Source organism: Triturus cristatus, chromosome 3_2, assembly GCF_964204655.1.
Source record: "Triturus cristatus chromosome 3_2, aTriCri1.1, whole genome shotgun sequence".
Classification (NCBI taxonomy): Eukaryota; Metazoa; Chordata; class Amphibia; order Caudata; family Salamandridae; genus Triturus; species Triturus cristatus.
The window spans coordinates 699,923,025-699,944,135 of record NC_140584.1 but is presented as its reverse complement, the minus strand read 5'-3'; the positions used below and the strand labels follow the sequence as shown (position 1 = coordinate 699,944,135).

General features: G+C 46.1%; 1 protein-coding gene across 2 annotated transcripts in view; it reads right to left on the bottom strand.

Moving 5' to 3' along the window:
• The window catches only part of DNAH7 (dynein axonemal heavy chain 7), a 1,967,826-nt gene that overhangs the window by 1,226,949 nt on the left and 719,766 nt on the right, over positions 1–21,111 (bottom strand). For both annotated transcript variants that reach the window (XM_085648764.1, XM_085648765.1), the window contains exon 30: positions 9,388–9,537. In XM_085648764.1, coding sequence (XP_085504890.1) covers positions 9,388–9,537 — 150 coding nt within the window. The remainder of the gene's footprint in view (positions 1–9,387; positions 9,538–21,111) is intronic.

The following is a 21,111-nucleotide window of genomic DNA, read 5'->3' as shown; positions in this document are numbered from 1 at the left end:
AGCAGACACAGGCTTCTGCCAAACTTCCAGAATTGGTTCGGTTAAAGCCTCATGAATGGTAGTAAAGGCTCAACCACTGAAGAAGGAGAATGCAAGACTTCAGTCAAGATATTAGACCTGACCTCAGCTGTAGGTAGTTGCAGATCCAACAGGTCAGCTGCCTTTAGGATTACAGTATGATAAGTAGCCAAATCCTGAGAAGGCATTGTCTTTGAGGAAGAAAGTTCCCACTAAGGGGAAGTGTCCAAGCCATTGGCCTCCTGAAGGCCTTCAAAGTAATCTACAGAGTCAAGAATTTCCCGTTCTTCTGCTTGATCCTGCTGTCCCTGGAACGCCTCTTCTTCCAGCAGCCTCTGGGCCTCCTTTCTGGAGCACATCTTCAGGATCCGCATCACCAGCGCCAGGTGCCGGCAGCAGAGGTTCCTCAGTGGTGGTTAGAGATGCCGCTCGAAGCCCGGAAGGCATTGGCCCAAAACCAGAAGGCACCGGAGACTGGAATAGGCATTGAGAATATCGGCATTGGGAGATGCCATGAAGATGCCATGGGCATAAAGGGCACGAAAGGTGCCTGGAAATATTGCTGGGGAATGCCCAAATCAAAAGGAAGCAGACCCACAGGGCTAGCCAGCGCACCGGATGGGTGTGCTTTGGCAAACATGCCAAATATTGTATTTAGAAAATGCATCGGGTCCGTACCCGGAAAGGGTGGTCTGGATCCAACCGAGGTCATGTGGTGGTCTGTGCTGCAGCATAGGGGATTCCGGAGCCGGGGCAGGCAAGGTCGGAGGAGCAGGAGACGACTCCCTGGGTGCCGGCGAATCCCTTGGTGCCGAAAAATGGACCAGAGAAGCCTGCGGAGAAGGAGAAGGCGAGATATCGTTTACATTGATGCCACTGAACAGGAAAGCTGACCTTGAAGACTTGCCTTTCGAAGACTGACGTCGGGATCCATGACAACGCTTCTTTTTGTGCTTTATCAACGACCTCAAGGTGTGCGGGGTCGTCGACTTCGACTTGGATCTTCTACGGCCTCTCTTCTCCTTTCTCACCCAGGCCATGAATAACTTCGCCCCCCCACTCTTTACATGCCTTCGGATTCATCCTCCGACAAGATGAACATCCATCATCGTTGTGATCCAACGACTGACACCAAAGGCAATATTCACGGGGGTCCGTGATAGACATATAACCCCCACACTCCCTACTGGGCTTGAACCCCGACTTCTTTTGTGCAGCCATAGCACTGCTACACAGAAACAGGCAACTTTAACAAAGTAATATCCAAAGGAAATGGAGATGATCACCCCACCCCAGAATGGAGGCATCCGTTATCACTGTGGCCACCAGAGAAGGAGGTAGAAACGGCTTCCCTTGAGACAGGTTGCCTGAAACACTCCACCATAAAAGATTAACTGCAGTGTCTCTGGAGATTCTGACCACCTGCCTGAGATCCCTGTTGTGTGGAAATCCCTGCCCCTGGAGGCACCACTGGAGTGCTCTCATGTGCCAGCATGCATGGTTGACCAACAGTATGCAGGAAGCGAACAGACCGAGCAGGCATAAAACCTTCAGGGCTGTAACAGCCGCTCCATCTTGAAACATTGGGATCATAGGTTAGATGTCTGGAATCCTCTGAGGAGGCGAGAAAGCATGACTCAGAGTAGTATCCAGTACTGCCCGTATGAACAGGTTGCACTGAGAGGGCACCAGGTGAGATGTGGGTACATTTATCGAATAAGCCAAGTCAAACAACAGTCGAGTTGTTAATTGCAGATGATGAAGCACCATCTCTGGTGACTTTGCTTTGAACAGCCAGTCATCCAGATAGGGGAAAACATGAATCCCTGAACTTCTGAGATGCACTGTCACCACTGCCATCACCTTCGTGAAGACCCATAGCGCGGATGTAAGACCAAACGGAAGGACCGCAAACTGATAATGTTGAGACCCCACTGTAAAACAGAGATACTTCTGATGCGACTTCTGGATGGGAATGTGAAAATAACTATCCTGTAGATCGATCGCACCATCCAGTCTTCATGCTGCAGCGCCAGAAGAACCTGAGCTAGGGTCAACATCTTGAACTTCTCCTGCTTGACGTAAAAATTCAGGACCCTGAGGTCTAGAATCAGCCTCAATCACCCGTCCTTTTTGGGGATCAGGAAATACCGGGAGTAGCATCCCTGAACCCTTTCCTGCTCCGGAACAACCTCTATCGCACCTTTCTGTAACAAGGACAGGACCTCCTGTTGCAGAAGCAACAGATGGTCCTCTGAACACCAGCCCTGCTGAGGAGGATTAGGTGGTAGAAACTCCTGGAAAAGAAGGGCCTACCCATTTTCTACAAGATTCAAAACCCAAAGATCTGACGTAACAGATTTCCAATTTTGTAAAAAATAGGACACCCGACCTCCGACTGGTCTAACATGCTCCAAGACGGGGAATCTAAAGCTGCTTCCTTGCGGAGCCAGCGGTGGGGGTAGGGCAGGAGGAGGAGGGGAAGGAATAGGAGGAGGACTGTTGGCAAGCAGACCCTCGCAGATGACCTCTTCCTTTCCCTCTTCTGATCTATACAGTGGGTTCTGTTGTTGCTGTTGTTGCTGCTGCTGATGACCCCGAAATGGAGCAGCCTTCTCAAAGCCCCAAACTCTCCAGTAACCAAAACCCCTAGGATGGGATTGCATGTCTAAGGATCTAGCAGTAGCTCTGCTATCCTTAAACCGTTGTAGAGCTGAGTCAGCCTTGGTCCCAAAGAGTCCAGAGCCATCAAAGGGAAGATCCAACAGTGTGGCCTGGATGTCCAGAGAGAATCCATACCCTTTCAACCATGCATGTCTCCTAGTTGCCACCAAACATCCCATTACCCTGGCAACGGAGTCAGCCGTATCGAGCCCGGACTGGATCACGTGTCGGGCTGCAGCCTGCGTGTCTGACAGTACCTCAGCGAAGTGACCACGGACATCTTCTGGAAGCTTGGGTATCACCTCCTTAGCTGAGTCCATTAATGCACAGATGTAACGCCTCATCAGGCACGTGGCCTAAGTTGACTTTAAGGCCATGCTGGCTGATGAAAACACCTTTTTAGCAGATTGTTCAAACTTCTTGGAGTCTCTATCCACCGGAGTGGAGGGGAAGGAACCTGCAGATTGCTTAGAGGAACAAGACGCTTGAACCACCAAGCTTTCAAGCGAAGGGTGCGACAATAAAAATGCTGGATCCCCAGGCGCAACCTTATAACGCTTTGCCACCATTCTCAACACAGCAGGTGCAGACACTGGCTTCTGCCAAACTTCCAAGATTGGATCTGTCAGAGCTTCGTTGAATGGAAGCAAAGGTTCCACCTCTGATGAAGGGGAGTGCAGTAGATCAGTTATAATATTAGATTTGACCTCCACAGTTGGCAAATGCAAATCCAGAAAGTCAGCCACCTTCCTTATGACTGAATAGTATGAGGCCACATCCTGAGAAGGAAGAGGTTTGGGAAAACAGAGATCCCACCCTGGTGATGTGCCCAGCCCACTGGCTTTTTGAAGACCTTCAAATCATCCATCAGATCCAGTATCTCACCCTCCTCCGCTTGCTCCTGCTGCTCCTGGAATTCCTCCTCTTCCAGAAGCCTCTAAGTCTTCCTCCTAGATCGTATCTTCGGAATCGGCGGCACCAGACGCGGCACTGGTGACCTCAGAGCCTGCGTCGATGGAGGTCCTTCAGCAGTGGTCAGCGACGCCGCACGAAGTAAACGGCACCAGACTGAAGCCTGATGGCGCCAGAGAAAAGTCCATCCTTCCCTCCTGGGACGGGATCGGCGTCAAGTACCTCGGCGCTGGGAGAGGCCAAGAAGGAGTTATTGGCATGAACGGCACAAACTGTGCCTGGGCATAATGTTAGGGAATGCCCAAATTATAGGAAAGCAGTCCCACAGGGCCAGCTGGTGCACCCGATGGGTTAAACACCCTGGCAAACATACCATACAACGCATTAGGAAAATGCGATGGATCCGCACCTGGAGCCGTAAAAGAAAGGTACGGATCCAGAGCCACCTGATCTGGAATAGGCTGAGGTAGTAAGGCGGGTCCTGGCTGCGGTGGTAAAGACACCGAATCCGGGATCGAAGAAGCCGGAGGCACAGGAGACGCTTCCCTGGGTGCCGGAGAGTCCCTAGGCGTTGGAGAATGCACCAGAGTCACCTGTGGTGAGAGAAAAGGCGAGATATCTTCCTTCCTATGACACCGCTGGACCGGGGACACTGACATCGATGACTTGTCCTTCGAAGAGCAACGATTGGACCCATGACGCCGCTTCTTTTTATGCTTTTTGGATGACCTCGAGGTGTGCGGAGTCAGCGACTTCAACATTGAGTTAGTCCTCTTCTGACTTCTCTTCTCCTACCTCACCCGTGCCATAAACAACTTCGCTTCCCTCTCTTTAATGGCCTTTGGATTCATCTGGCGACACAACGAGCATCCCTCAACGTCATGGTCAGACGACAGGCTCCAAAGACAATCTTGGTGGGGGTCCGTGGCAGACATATGGCCCCTTCCAAAAATATGGACCCTCCATTTGTCAATCTAAACGGGTTGCACAGCCTTATGCACAAGTGTTTGAATTTCATCCACTTAAACCCCAGTAATCACATCTTTATTCTTGTTAATCATGTCTTTATTCATAATTAATCCATCACACCAAAGACTCGGAATTCCACAGTCTTATGCATGTTGCTTATTCCAAAATTGCCCATCCAGGCCTATTCTAGAACAGTTAAACAGATTTCCGAGTTCTTCTATTTACGATCTCTACACCCAATGCATTTCGGTTTATTTTAAACCTTCTTCAGGGGTATCTGTAGTATTTAAAAGATATATATGCGTCTGTCAGCCACAAGATCATAATAATATTATCATCCAATCACTGATTTAATCATATGACGATAACATGGAAAAATCATCTTAAATAACCCCGGGATGAACTAAAACATAGTGTAAATGAATCCACCCCTCTACTTCCGCCCGTATAACAACCCAAAAATGCGATTTTACTTGTGTCATTATTAATGTGCTCCACACTTTTAACCCAAATTGCTCGACACCAAACAACCCCATATTTCCACCAAACTCATATAATGTGCTAATCACTGAATGTAAACTCTACCCCACACCCCATTCTTGTCACTTCTCACATTATCCTTTATATAAACTCTTACATACCTGATGTAATCTTCTTTTGCAAGCGCCTTGTTCTTCCCATGTGCGCACAACATAACTGAATAACCACCCAATGCTCACTCACGAACTTAAAAGCTACGTTACCAACCCCACCTACAAACACCATGATTAGCCCGTATTGCGTCCACATGTGTCCGCCCCACCTAAACTCCTTGTTTAAAGCAATACCACCCATAACCTAAATCGTGTACTTGAAAATAATTCACATCCTCATTTAATGTCAAAATCAACATATGCGTGACTTCCCATAACATGACCTCATGTCCAATAGTCGTTTAATATATATTAACTCCATCATGTGGATGAGCTCTCATAAACAGTCTTTGACGTGAAAATGAATCCTCCAATGCTCTTTACTTGTTTTCTTCCATCAGGGTGCTAACCAGGGCTGAAACAGTTTTAATATACATCACTTGAATAGTCTGGAGCACACCCAAATTATTTCTCACTTGTTCTTTTCTAAATTCATTGAGTTCTGCGTGCATGCACCCTTATAATGCTCCGTTCCAGTAAGCACTTATACTGATACTTCCAAAAATATGGACCCGCCATTTGTAGATCCAAAAGTGTTGCACAGCCTTATGCACAAGTATTTGAATATACATGATTTAGGTTATGGGAAACAAGGAGTTTCGGTGGGGCTGGCACATGTGGATGCAATACATACTAATCGCGGTGTTTGTAGGTGGGGTTGGTAACGTAGCTTTTAAGTCCGTGAGTGAGCATTGGGTGGTTATTCAGTTATGTTGTGCGTGCATGGGAAGAACAAGGTGCTTGCAAAGGTAGATTACATCAGGTATGTAAGAGTTTATATAAAGGATAATGTGAGAAGTGACAAGAATGGAGTGTGGGGGTGAGTTTACATACATTGATGAGTGCATTATATGAGTTTGGTGGAAATATAGGGTTGTTTGGTGTCGAGCAATTTGGGTTAAAAGAGTGGGGCACATTAATAATGACACAAGTATAATCGCATTTTTGGGATGTTACACGGGCGGGAGTAGAGGGGTGGATTAATTTACACTATGTTTTAGTTCATCGCGGGGTATTTTCAAGATGATTTTTCCATGTTATCGTCATATGATTAAATCAGTGATTGGATGTTATTATTATTATGATCTTGTGGCTGACAGACGCATACATATTTTTATATGCTACAGATACCCCTGAAGAAGGTTTAAAATAAATCGAAATGCATTGGGAGTAGAGATCGTAAATCGAAAAACTCAATCTGACTATTCTAGAATAGGCCTGGATGGGCAATTTTGAAATAAGCAACATGCATAAGACTGTGGAATTCCGAGTCTTTGTTGTGATGGCTGATCTATGAATAAAAGCATGATTAACAAGAATAAAGACGTGATTACTGTGATTTAAGTGGATGAAATTAAACACCTGTGCATAAGGCTGTGCAACCCTTTTGGATCTACAAATGGCGGGTTCATATTTTTGGAAGTATCAGTATAAGTGCTACCTGGAACGGAACATTATAAGGGTGCATGCACGCCAAACTCGATGAATTTAGAAAAGAACAAGTGAGAAATAATTTGGGTGTGCTCCAGACTATTCAAGTGATGTATATTAAAATTGTTCCAGCCCTGGTTAGCACCCCGATGAAAGAAAACAAGTAAACAGCATTGGAGGATTCATTTTCACGTCAAAGACTGTTTATGAGAGCTCATCCACATGAAGGAGTTAATATATATATTAAGTGACTATTGGACATGAGGTCATGTTACGGTAATTCACGCATATGTTGATTTTAAGATTAAATGAGGATGTGAATTATTTTCAAGTACACGCTTTAGGTTATGGGTGGTATTGCTTCAAACAAGGCGTTTGGTGGGGCGGGCACATGTGGATGCAATACATGCTAATCACGGTGTTTGTAGGTGGGGTTGGTAACATAGCTTTCAAGTCCATGAGTGAGCATTGGGTGGTTATTCAGTTATGTTGTGCGTGCATGGGAAGAACAAGGCACTTGCAAAAGTAGATTACATCAGGTATGTAAGAGTTTATATAAAGGATAATGTGAGAAGTGACAAGAATGGGGTGTGGGGGTGAGTTTACATACAGTGATGAGCGCATTATATGAGTTTGGTGGAAATATGGGGTTGTTTGGTGTCGAGCAATTTGGGTTAAAAGTGTGGGGCACATTAATAATGACAAGTATAATCGCTTTTTTGGGATGTTACAAGGGCAGGAGTAGATGGGTGGATTAATTTACACTATGTTTTAGTTCATCGCGGGGTTATTTAAGATGATTTTTCCTTGTTATCGTCATATGATTAAATCAGTGATTGGATGTTATTATTATTATGATCTTGTGGCTGACAGACGCATATATATCTTTTATATACTACAGATACCCCTGAAGAAGGTTTAAAATAAACCGAAATGCATTGGGTGTAGAGATCGTAAATAGAAGAACTCGGAAATCTGTTTAACTGTTCTAGAATAGGCCTGGATGGGCAATTTTGGAATAAGCAACATGCATAAGACTGTGGAATTCCGAGTCTTTGGTGTGATGGATTAACTATGAATAAAAGCATGATTAACAAGAATAAAGACGTGATTACTGTGGTTTAAGTGGATGAAATTCAAACACTTGTGCATAAGGCTGTGCAACCCTTTTGGATCTACAAATGGCGGGTTCATATTTTTGGAAGTATCAGTATAAGTGCTTACTGAAACGGAGCATTATAAGGGTGCATGCACGCCGAACTCGATAAATTTAGAAAAGAACAAGTGAGAAATAATTTGGGTGTGCTCCAGATATTTCAAGAGATATATTGCCCCCTCATTTCCTACAGGGTTTAAAACCAGGCTTCTTCTGAGTAGCAATCATACAGAGACAGATTACAGGCAACTGCAAAAAAGTAGACTAAAAAGAAATAGAGAGTCCTAGAAAAAACGTTACCCGTCGACAGCTCGGAAAAAAGGGAACGGACGTCAGTACACCGACGAGGTCTTCTTATGGCTCCGATGACGTCAAGCGGAATCGCGAGCGGAGCCGTTCTATTGTGACGTCCTTGTCGATGTGGGAGAGCTATGAAACATGTTTCTGTGGAATGCTGTGCAAGGGGCCATTCAAAAGGTGAGGAATCCACAGACAAATATATCCATCAGAATGTGTAGGTATAAAAACCATTCCGTGTTTTTTGTCAGTAGAAAATTATGCAGTTTACAATGCTAGAAACATATTGCACCATATATTCTGTTATTCATTCTTGCCAACTTTCATTTAATAAATACCAAATTTGGAAGACAAAATAAAATAAGGTGGACAGGTCCTCCCAGCAGAACAAATCAGCTTATGTAACATCAATACTGTTGACAAAGTCAAATACCAGTGACACAAACTGTTTACTTGATCACCTGACAGCTACTCAAGCTTTAATACTCACAGAGTAGCTTTGCAATGAACAGCACAAGGAGCGGTGCTACAAGGTAAAGTGCAAATACATTTAAGTTGTACTTCAGGGCAGAAACTTATCTGCTTGTGCACCTTCATTAAAAAATATTTCAAATTTAGAATATAGGGAGCTTCACTGATGATTATGGAGTTGCTAACAACCAATAATATCTGGCATAGACCTTGTGCTCTAACATTCAATACTTGTAGTTCATGTTTCTTGCTGATTATTTATTAACATACTATCCTCATTGGTGTAATAGTCTAGTAGTATTACAGCCCTTCAGCCCGGGCTACAGTCATTTTTAAAGGTCCTTTCCCTCATTAAGGCCCTCACCTGTAGCTATTACCTATGACTCAGGTTTAGGGCCTTTAACAACCATTATAGTCCCAGAGAACAAGTTACAATGCTTAATTAGAACAATGGGAGGTTGGTAACTCCATTTAATACAATAGAACGCCCCATGGCCAATAATGGCTGGTATGGGCATTCTGCCTCAGTGTTCCAATGTTTGTCTTTCTTTTCTCCCTGTTTAATAGACCTGTCTTCCTTCAGTATGTGTGTGCTCTAACATCTTTTTGTCAAAGGCTCCCTTCGTCGTTATCTGTGGCTCAGGCTATAACTCGATTAGAGGTCCTTTAATGGATGCTTAAAATGTATGTCTCCTAATATGTGGGTGTTGTTAGTGAAAACATTTTAGCGCTCGCTGCCGATTCTGGATAGGTTATTGAATGTTTTGGGGTACTTACTGTAGAAGAAGCAAATGCCCTAAAGCTGACAGCAAGGATTCCATCTGACCATTCATGAGACACAAGATCGAACTGTCCATACAGCTGGCCCATGGTGATGGACTTGGGGTTTAACACGGTGATCTGAACTTTGTCTTCTTCTAGCAGCCCCTAGGCAAAACCAAGCATATGTGAATCATTGTATAATGTCTTATCTGATTTAATTTTCCAAAACTTGCCTTGTTACACCTTTCCAGCCATACTCCAGTCCACCCTATTTATTTATTTTGTCATTTTAATTAATGTGGTTAAGGCCAGAGATACCTCAACAGGACTGTAGATATGCAGTGAAAATACAGTGTGTAATACTGATCCAATATGTGACAGCATAAACTTTAATGGAGAACTACCGATTAAAACAAAAAAAGGAAAGTGGAGTACAAACATGAGGATGTCAATGAAAAACAGTACATACAACATCTGCGCAAAAAATGAGAAAGAAATCTAAAAACATAGCAAAGGAAAAGGAGCAGAAAAATAGAAATAATAGCATATACAGGCTTCATAGGATATTTAGGCATTACACAGGTATTTTGAAAACATTCTTATTAGACCTGTCATACCTAGGGTGGCCTTCCCCAAAACATTTTGCCTTCACCCTCCTATTGTTCTGAATTTGTTTTTGTTGGTCTCAGGATTCTGTGCACTTTACCACTGCTGACCAGTGCTAAAGGGCTTGTGTTGTGCTCACTCCCTAAAACATGGTAAAGAAAAAGTTACTTACCTTTGATAACGCCGTATCTGGTAGAGACCATTTCTAGCTGAGAGAGGAAGCTAGCTGAACTAGACCAGTCCCAGACACTAAACCAGTCACTGACTCATCTACAACAACAAGCTGCCTTACTGTTCGATTTTAAGGAATCGGCTGAGAGAGAGGCTCACTACCTTGGGAAATACGCAACTGCCCAGAGATACGGGGAGGGAGAGAGGCCGAGAGGCACAATGGCTAGGCTGCTGCAACCCCCCAACCCTGGGCCAATCCTATATATCTGTCCTCCGACATTCCGATAGTACATACATCTCAGACGCATTAGGTATTCAGAATTAAATACTTACCTACTAAACTGATCTCTATACTTCCAGAGTATCGCACAATACTACTGATAGAATTCAGAACCTGGAGGAAGTGGCCATGGTCTGGCTTAGCATCGCACACCAGCAATTCCTTGAAGAGCCATTCACACAGTGGCGGATGGTAACATTTGAAAGTGGTAGGACGTAAACCAATTGTCGTACTGCACTGTGGTGAGCGAGCATACCGAGCGAGTCCGAACCACCTACAGAGGGTTTGGGGGGGTTCTCCCCCTGAGAAAATTTTGAAAAAGAGTGGGCAAATTGTGCATTTTCAAGCACATTTGAGAGAGCAGGAAGATGTCAACCACTCTGATGACCCCGTCCCCTCTAGACCTCGGTGCCACTGCACCTTCTGCACTAATGCTAGCTACGTCCCTGGATATCTCTCAGAAATCTTTGCTCCGCCTTCAGCCCCAGCCCCCCAGAGGAGTGTTCCCTTGTTATGTCCTAGTAAGACGCTCTATCATTAATCGGCATGACAAGCAGCTGGTGTTAGGTTTGCGTGAGACACGAGTCAAATAGCACAGTCTAGCAGAGCTTCGTCTCCCCCTGCCTCTTCCCATAATGCCCTGCAGCGAATCACTGACGCACAGAATTAATGGGGCATGCAGTTTAACAAACACATATGACTAGAATGTAATTGTTTGCGACAGTGAGGAGAATACATATTACGTCTATCACAATACAAATACATGAAGTCTGTGGCATGTGGGTATTAAAAGTAATAGAGTAAAAAAGTTCAAATCCCGCTACATTACAGAACAGGCGTTTAAAAACTGCAGAAGGACTGCAGTTATTTGACACGTACACAAACATGCGTCTCATTATCATGCACCCGTGCATTTCAGGTCGAATACACTTGCATAACGCCCACTCAATAAATTATGGTGAATCAATCGGTGCACCATTGCAAAGTCAAGCCTCCTTTCAAACTTTACAAGCAGATACTGATTACGGGGCAACCTCAAACACAGCGTCTGTATGCACTAGCACTATCCGTGCACGCTCACACTACAGCCCGGCCGACTATGAATGCCAGCTCTAACATTCCACCACCTGAACACACTATTACGCAAGCTTTCCAATTCACTCACTTGTGTAAACCATCACTGCACCATCACTGCACGCAACCAACGGTGTGCGCAAATACTGCAAACAAACCAGTGCCCACTCACACTACACCCCAGACGACTATGTATGCCAGCACTGAAAAGTCACCACCCGTGCAACCTATTACACTAGCATTGCATTCTACTTACCCGTGTACACCATCACTGCGCGCAACGACCGGTGTGCTCTCACTACCACCAAATATGTGCACACTCACACTACAGCCCAGCCAAGTACATATGATAGCACTAACATGCGACCATCTGTGCGCACTATAAATCTAGCATTGCGATCCACTCATTCGTGTACACTGTCACAGCATGCAAACCAATAGTGTGAACAAACACTACAACCAAACCAGTGCACATTCACACTGCACCCCAGTATGCGAGCATTAAAATGCTACTAGCTGTGCACTCTACTGTACCAACATTACAATCCACTCACCTGTGTACACTATCACTGCATGCAACCAATGATGTGCACAAACACTGCAACCAATAAGAAGCCTGCTGTGAAGCTGTATGGCAACCAAAATAGGAGCCTGCAGGTGTACAGGAGATTGGCTAGCACGTGGGTCTAATTTCTTTAACTATCATGCAACATGAGTAGCCAAGTGTGACATGAACATCCTGTGCATTTATCGCATAGTTTAAAATTGATTTAAATAATTAGAGATTTATTCTATGAAGCGCCTCAGCACCTTTCACCAGTGGGCCCACCCAGCGACCCTCCGCCCACTCTCCTGCGCCCAAGATCACAGCTCCTAGACTTGTTGCCTTTCCCCTCCATTGGCTGTCTCTCATCTCCCGTTCCCTATTCCTGGGAGAACTGTTGAAGTGGCTATCCTGCTGTTTCGGAACACCCAAAAGCTTCTTGCTTAGGGTCCCCAGCACCTACTGGCTCGCAGAGGAGTATTACAGCAGACCTATGCACTGATTCAGACTAAGTCTTACCTTTGTGGATATCAGGAATGTATCAACCCAGCCGGTAGGGCTGGGTCTGTAACATGGCGAGATGAGACCTCAGCAATACCGATTGGGTTGGTTCAGAGTCAGCTCCAGTGCGTCAAAAACCTATGAGCAGTCGCGGCTCGCAGAACTCGCGGGGGGGGTCGTGCAGGGGTGAGGGGAGGGTTTAAAATTAAATATAAAATAAAACTTACCTGACCGGTCCACACCGCCTCTGCTCCTGGGCCAGGGTCCCGCTTTCTTCTAAACAGGATAAGGTATGCTGCAGCTCCCTCCCGTCCTGTAACTCAATCACAACGCTGCAATGGCAGCATTGTGATTGGTGCGGAGTCCAGGATGGTGCCCAGCCGGGCACCAGTAGGGACGCCTTTTTCTCAATGTAGGCTACACGCAGCTTACATAGAGAAAATGTAGAGTGCGCATCACTGGGCCGACCAAGCAGTCAGGGCACTCTCTGTCCCGTTCACCCACCCACCCCCAACCAGGCATACCCCTGCTGTCTGCTTTCTTGCAGCGCAAGACGCAGAAAATAAAATGGTATTTAAAATACAATTTTATTTTCTGATTCTCGCACTGCGGGAAAGCAGTGGGACGGCACTCCAACACCCTAATGGAGCAGCCGCCACTCATTCACAGTGGAGGAAATAACGCAGGCAATAGAATCCATGGACAGCTCAAAAGCAAAGGGCCTCAATGGGTTCTCCAGGACTTTCTACAAAACTTACAAACACTTGCTAGCCCAGCACATTATAGAACTATACAGGGAGGTGTAGGAACACAGATCATTCAGCTTCTCAAACCTGGAAAAGGACCCACATCAATGTGGATCTTATCAGCCACTTTCGTTGCTGAACTTCAATAATAAAATGTTTGCAAAAACAATAGCGACCCGCCTCTCACTTCTTATGAAGCAAATATTATCACCTGCCCAGTCGGGATTTGTACCGCATAGGTTGCCAGCTCTGAACCTGTGCACCATTTTGGCGGTGTTAAATAGAATAGCTCCCTCGATACCAGCTGTGGCGGCACTATTAGACGCTGAAAAAGCTTTCGACTCGCTGGAATGGCCTTTCCTACATGACCCGCTAAGCAAAATGGGGCTCCCCCTAGGTTTTACATCCCTTTTCAAGCTGCTGTATACGAAGCCTACAGCTGGCATTCACTTGAACAAGACATTAACGGCATCATTTACTATATCACAGGGAACCAGAAAGGGGTGTCCTTTATCACTTCTATTATTCATTATAGCTCTAGACCCCCTGATACGTCATCTACAAGCACACCATCTTCATAGGGGCCTGCAATTTAAACCCGGGCCACTACTAGTCACACTTTACGCGGACGATATTATCCTTTATATATGACACCTGAGTGAAAATATGACATTGATCCTCCAGGAGATAATTCGCTATGGAGCCCTATCAGGACTAAATATCAATAGGGAATATCTTAGCTCTTCCCTTTAACGGCGCCGACGAACCCAATTGACAGCGAATTCCCCTTGCTGTGGTGTGACATTTCTACTAAGTACTTGGTGATGCATATCCACAGAGATAAGGAACAAATCTTAAGCCTTAATTACAGCCCTGCGGTGGACAGACTGTCCACTCAAGCCAAGCGCTATATCCAGCTCCCCCTTTTGATGGCGGGCCGTATAGTCATCATTAAGATGGTGATGCTGCACCAGTTTCTCTGTCTCCTCCACAACATCCCTTTCCCACTGACTAATGTGTTCTTTGCGACACTACACACCATTCTCTAACACAACTCATCCGGGGGGCAGACAACCACAGATCGGCTGGGACACAATGGTCCTCCTGTATAAACGTGGAGGGTTCGGTGTTCCCAACTTACACCTTTACTACCTAGTTGTACAATGTTGCTTTGCTCGCCATTGATACCATCCGGATACCCGAATACCCTACACCAGACCTGAGATAGACCTAGTTGCCCCAATACCATTGGCAGCAATCCTGCCTGCAGGATTACCGCGAGACCCGCAGGTTATTCAAACAGTATCCACAACTAGCTGGGCTTGGAAGTGACTGATTTGAATGACGGGTGGCCATTTATTGTACTCCCCAGCAATTCCCCTGACTGCTAACCCTTGGTTGCCTATCACACAAGAAGCACTAGTCCAACTTTCTAGATACCCCTTGAGCACAATTGGGGACCATTTCCCCAATGGACATGTTTTCTCACGCACAGACGATACACGTTTTCAAACCGCTACTCAGATAAACCACTTTTCACTGCAGCATTTGCAGGGGGCACTTAGAGCCCAGATTCTGACCTACCCCCTAGAGCCGGAAGAATTTTTACCGCTGACGATAATAAAAGACACTGAAAGGGATTACATAATCTCTAAACTACTGCACCATCATGGCCATACTCCCTACCAGAGATGCTAAGATAAAAGTGGCCTAGGAGCGGGATTTGAGATACCTTTTGTTCTTGATGGTATGCATGCTGTGTATAAATGTGATTGGTGTCCCGCAACATCCTCCATAAATTATTACACTTTATAATCCTCTGAGGTTCATATGCAACACCCGCTAAACTACATCGAAATGACCCAACTTGCTGTTCTGAATGTCCCAGATGCCACTTCCCTCTAGCAGCCTTTGCCCACATGACATGGACTTGCAGTAGAGTTGCGTCGTAGTGGTAGGATATTTTTACAGAGCTTGCCCTTATGACACAACTTACTATTGAAACCTCCACATTGCTAACGCTACTGGGCTATGTCCAGGATATTCCAAAAACCTAACATCGATTTGTAGCTATTGCCCTGCTATTTGCCAAAAGAGAAATTGCCTTACACTGGAGGAGTAAACACTCACTCACCAGGAATGCATGGATCAAAAGCCTAATATATTGTGACCATATGTAGCCACAGATTAACTTACTTTTGATTTCCTCAAGCGTCAGACTAGATCCGAAAGTCTTTTCATGAGCAGTATCCCAGCGTGCCAGTAGGTGGCATCGGTCGGTTCCACGCGGTGGCAGCGCCGTCGTCCGTGCTGGAAGTGACGTCTGCATCATCTATATAGATGCCACCTCGGAGAGCTGACGTCAGTTACTTTTCACGACTTTCCACACCAGAAGAGCAGAACCATGAAGTTCACTGACACTTGTGTGTCCAAACTAGGGCCCTAAAAGAGATCAGAACTGACCCTAGAGATCTATCTGCAGAGCGGGGAAGATGGGTGGATCGGTAAGCAATCTGTGGCTTGATATAGTCTCTACCAGACAAGGCATCAGCGAAGGTAAGTAACTTGTTCATCTGATAGAGACTTCTAACAGATTCCTTACCTTTGAATAGAAACCCAAGCAATACCATTCCGGGTGGTGGGTCTGCAGACAAATTTAAATTAGAAAGTCCTGCAGGACCAAACAGGCAAAATGGCAATCCCTAAGAACCTGACCGTCCAGGTAGTAATATTTGGTAAATGTGTGCAGGGAAGCCCACATTGCTGCCTGGCAGATATCCAGGACTAGGACTCCACGTGCTAACGCAGTGGTCACAGCTTTTGCTCTGGTGGAATGAGCAAGCAAGCCTTCAGGAGGCTGCTTCTTTGTCAATGCATAGCAGATCTTAATGCAGAGAATGACCCAGTGAGAGATGGTCCATTTCTGCACTGCCTGACCAATTTTTCACCAACATACCCCATGAAGAGTTGGTCATCCACCCGGAACTCTTGTGTATGGTCAAGGTAGAATGACTACGCTTTTGTGGGTCAGACGGTGGCTTCAATCCTCTTCCTTAGAAGGATGTGGAGTAGCGTTGAAGGTGGGCAAGGTGAAAGATTGGCTCACATGAAATGGTGTTATCACTTTCTGCAGGAAAGAAGCCCTAGTGCGTACCACCAGTTTGACCAGATAAACTGAAACTGGGAAGAATGGAGGCTTGGAAGACAAAGCCTGAAGCTCACCCACCCTCTGGGCCGATGTAATCGCCACAAGAAAGGCTTTTTTGATGGTGAGCAGCCTGAGGGGACAATTGAGTAGAGGATCGAAAGGAGGGCACATCAAGAATGTGAGAACCAAGTTAAGGTCCCACTGAGGTATAATGAAAGGGGAAAGGGGAAACAAATGTACAAGGCCCTTCAAAAACCTATTTACAATAGAGGACTTGAAAAGGGAGGGTTGCTCTTTCAGCCGCAAGAAGACAGAAAGAGCAGAAAGATAGCCCTTGAGATTGTCCTAAGCAGAATCCCGCTGGGCAATGGAAAGAATGAATAGAAGCATCTCAGAACGAGGGTCAGAAAGGGGGTCAATTTGTTTGGATGAACACCATGCCACAAATGTTTTCCAATGACAAGCATATACTGTCTTGGTGGAGGGATGGCTTTCTGCAAGAATAACATTACGGAGGAAGGTCGAAAGCTGTCAACTTCCACTGCTCAATCTCCATGCAAGAAGGTGGAGAGTGGACAGTTTTGTGTGGCAGACCATCCTCTGTTGCTGCAACAGAAGATCCTCCCAAAAGGGCAGCCTGATCGGATCATCAATGGCCATGCTCTGTAGAGACTCTCCATGCCCAATTCGATGCCACAAGGATGACTTGGGCCTGGTCGTTCATGATCTTCTTCGGAGACCTGAGCAGTAGTGGTATAGGCGGAAAGGCATACAATAGGCCTTAGCTCCACTCAAGAAGACAAGCATCTCACAACGAAAGCCACCTTGGAAACGCCATCACCCAAAACTGCTGACATTGCGTGTTATTGGCAGAGGCAAACAGATATAACCAAGGCTCACCCCACTGCTAAAAGAGACCTTGTGCTACCTTCAGGTGGAGACGCCATTCGTGATCCGCTAGGCATTGATGGCTCAGGTTGTCTCCCCTGGCGTTCAGGGAACCTGCCAGATGTTTACCCATCAAGGATATACCCTGCTGTTCCAGCCATGTCCAGGGATGCAGGGTCTCTTGACAAAGGATCCCCTTCAGCATCCTGCCCTGTTTATTGCAGTACCACATGGTGCGCGGCAGAGGTTTTTTTTGCACTTTGCAGAGTTCTGAATAGCAGAACTCTGCGATCTCCGCCCAGGCTTAATAAACACAATACACAAAATATTTCAAAAGGAGAACAGGCAAATAGCACAAATACACAGCCTCCAGGGGGAGACCATACCTTATACTAATAAAGTGGAATGCGAACTGTGGTCAAGACTTGGCCCAGAAGACTTGGGAGAGCTGGGGACCCAAGGAACCACCCAAGGTAAGTACACAGGAACCGCCACAGTGGCTGTGTGGTAATACAGCTTCGTACTCAAAGAAGATCAATAGGGAAGTTAAGTTGCAGTTTTCAAGAAGAAGGACCCTTACCGGAGGGCCCTGAAGATACCCCGTTGAATATGGAAGGTTGGAGAGTCACCCCACCAGTGGATACTCCAGGAACCAGGATACCTCAATCAGGAAAGCTGGGTGCATAGGTGCGAAGTGACATCGGAAACCACCGTAGACCACAATGGAGGACTTCAGTGAAGATACCACTGGTGAAGAAGGTGAAAGGGTCTGGTGGAATCCAAGGGTGAATTCTTGAAGAGGAGTGCCTGCAAAGCAGAGGGGACAGAGTTTATTCCACTCAACCAGGAGGCACGGACAACTAATGACCTCAGATGACGGAAGATGCAGGAGAGTTGACGTGACCTTGTAGCTGCAGCTATGAGGACCATGCGATGCTGTGGAACACCAGGAGCCGTTCACAAGCTGTTCCACATCGGAAGTCGAGAACCAGGAGGTCGGTGTCCGGTGGGAGCACCAACAAGCCTTTGCAGCAGCAACAGGCATGGAAAATGAAGAAGGTACAGTGTCGGGACCAGCAAGGTCCAAGGGTCTCACCAAGTGCAGGAGAGTCAGAGCAGGCCCTAAGCAAGCTGGGGAGTCCACTGGAGCTAAAGAACACCCTAAAGAGGACCCACAGGCCGAAGCCACAGGAGTTGCCGACAAACCTCAAGCAGCTCACCAAAGATGCAGGCTCACTGTGCAGAGGATGCGGTGAGGATGAAATCTTGGCAGGGAGAAATGCTGGAGGCTGGAGCTTTTTGGAGCCTGAAGATCTCTGGAGATCTTCAGGCTCAGATGCAACAACGAAGTGCACTAGGGTGCTGTTCCAGCGGTTCAGACGAGGGATTATGGCCTCAAACTGGGTGAGAAGACAGTGCAGGCCTTAAGGGAGTTGCAGAACCACCACCTCTGTTGCTGGGCCTTATGAACTCCATAGGACGTCAGGAACAGCAGACCAGTCAGCTTAGTTGCAGTGACTGCAGGTGCAGGGGAGTGACTCCTTCAGATTCCTTTGGGTGTCTTTTGATGCCCACAGCCTGGAGAAGAACCTGGATGAAGCACAGGCACAGACAATGCAGAAGACTCTTCCCAGATGCAGTTTTGGTTCCCAAAGCGAAGTCCAACAAAGTCCAGAGTGCCCAGACGGTATAAGTAGAAGTGGTTTCGAATTTGAATCTTGTCTCATGACGACTCTTAAGAGCCACCCACAGGTAAGCCCTTAAGTACCCAAAAGAAAGGGTTGGGACGATTCAGGGGTCCTTCCCAGAGGAGGGGCTGGACAGAGAGGAGGATACTCCCATGTCCTTTGCCCAGTTGCGCACCAGAGTGAGAGCCGTCGGCTCCTTGATCTGGTTTCAACTGGAGTATGCAAGGAGAGCACCAAATGTGCCCTTCAAAGCAGCCCAATAAACTAAATCCTGTCTGGGAAGTGGTCACACCTCCCTGTGACAGGAAACCTATTGTTCCACCTTCCGCTGCTCAAGCATGGCTCAGCAGAAGGAGGGCAGAATTGTGTCTGTGGTCGGCAGCAGGACTAGCTTACTGTTAGACCCTGAAATGCTGGTACAGGGAATATAGGGGGGAATCGGTGTTGGGGTAGGATTCCAACATGTTTTATACCAAACATGATTGATTTCGGTGCAGCAAATATATAGTTAAACATCTTGTAATTGACTTGATGTCCACTATATGTATAAAATGGCCGACCGCATTTACAAAGCCTGGAGAATGGACTCCTGGGTTTGTAGGGGGTGTCCTGCTCATTCAGGGCACCCTCACACTTCTCATCAAGCACCATGCCTTCAGGATTGAAAGGCCTGCCCTAGAGCTTAACCTACAATCCAAATCCCCTACGCACCAATTAGGCCATCTTCTCGACCCCATCCTTGCCAATTGGGAAGGTGTTAAAGTCTCCCCCCCGATTAGAGTTATTTGGTCAGATCATTTCATCATTCCATTTGAAATTGAATGCACTTCTTTAGAACTCAGATCTAACAAACCTCTACCCCTGAAATGTAGAAACTGGAAAAAATTTAACCAGGAGATATTTAAACTTGCCCTTCTTGAAAAATCCCCACCCCCTAGCAATACCTTACAAAAGGCCTGGGATAGATACGAAAGTTGGGTGTCCAACGCGTTAGACAAGGTAGCACCCTGGACACACAAGCCGCCCGCAAGACACACCAAAACTGCCCCCTTGTTCTCCGCGGAACTCAAAATAGCCAAAGTCAAATGCAAAAACCTGGAAAGACAATGGAGGAAAAATTACAACCAAAATAATAAGTCACTTTACAGAACCGAACTTAATAAATATCACAAACTTATAAGAATAGTGAAAGGCGCCTACTTCAAAGGTAGAATAGAATCCACCGACAACCCTACCAGAGAACTTTTCACTATCTATAAAGAGCTTACGGTTCCAACCAGACTCGAAGTGCAAGACACCTATTCCAGCGAGTTATGTGACTCTATAGCTGACTATTTCGTTGGCAAGGTTGATAAAATCTATGCTACTTTTACAGACAATATCGATCCCTCTAGCATACTTGTGGAAGTCAGAGACAACCCCACCACTAAACCTTGCCTAACATGCTTCAAAGTACATGAGAGACAGGAACTGTTGAAGATTGCTTACAGCATACAATCTGGCTCCCCCTGTGACGTTTGCCCCCCCAAACGCTGTAAAGGAGTCTTGGAAAGCATGATTGACCAGATTGCTCATATCACCACCCTGTCTTTCCAAGAATGCCATGTGCTTGATGCATGGAAAACAGCCCAGGTTATCCATCTAAAAAAAAAAAAACAATATTCACATCTCTCAGCTGCAAAAGCTTCGTCCCATCTCCCTTCTTCCTTTTTGTTCAAAAATAGTGGAAAAAGTGGTCAACGGGCAACTCATGGCATATCTAGAGGAGGAATCCCTTCTCCACCTTACTCAATCAGGGTTCAGAGCCGGCTACTCGACGGAGTCAGCCGTCCTCTATTCCACCGAATGCCTCAGACAGATGGTGGATGAAGGACAGACAGCAGCGTTGATTTTATTAGATCTAAGTGCAGCTTTTGACACCGTGCTGCACACAACGCTGGTGTCTCGCCTCTCCGACATGGGAGTGGAAGGATCCGCCCTTGCCTGGATAAAATCCTTCCTAGATAATAGGAGTTTCCAAATGCACTGTCCCCCTTTTAAATCTTCCCCCACCTGTCCGACGTTATGGACTGCCTTTGGTGGAGGTAATGGCG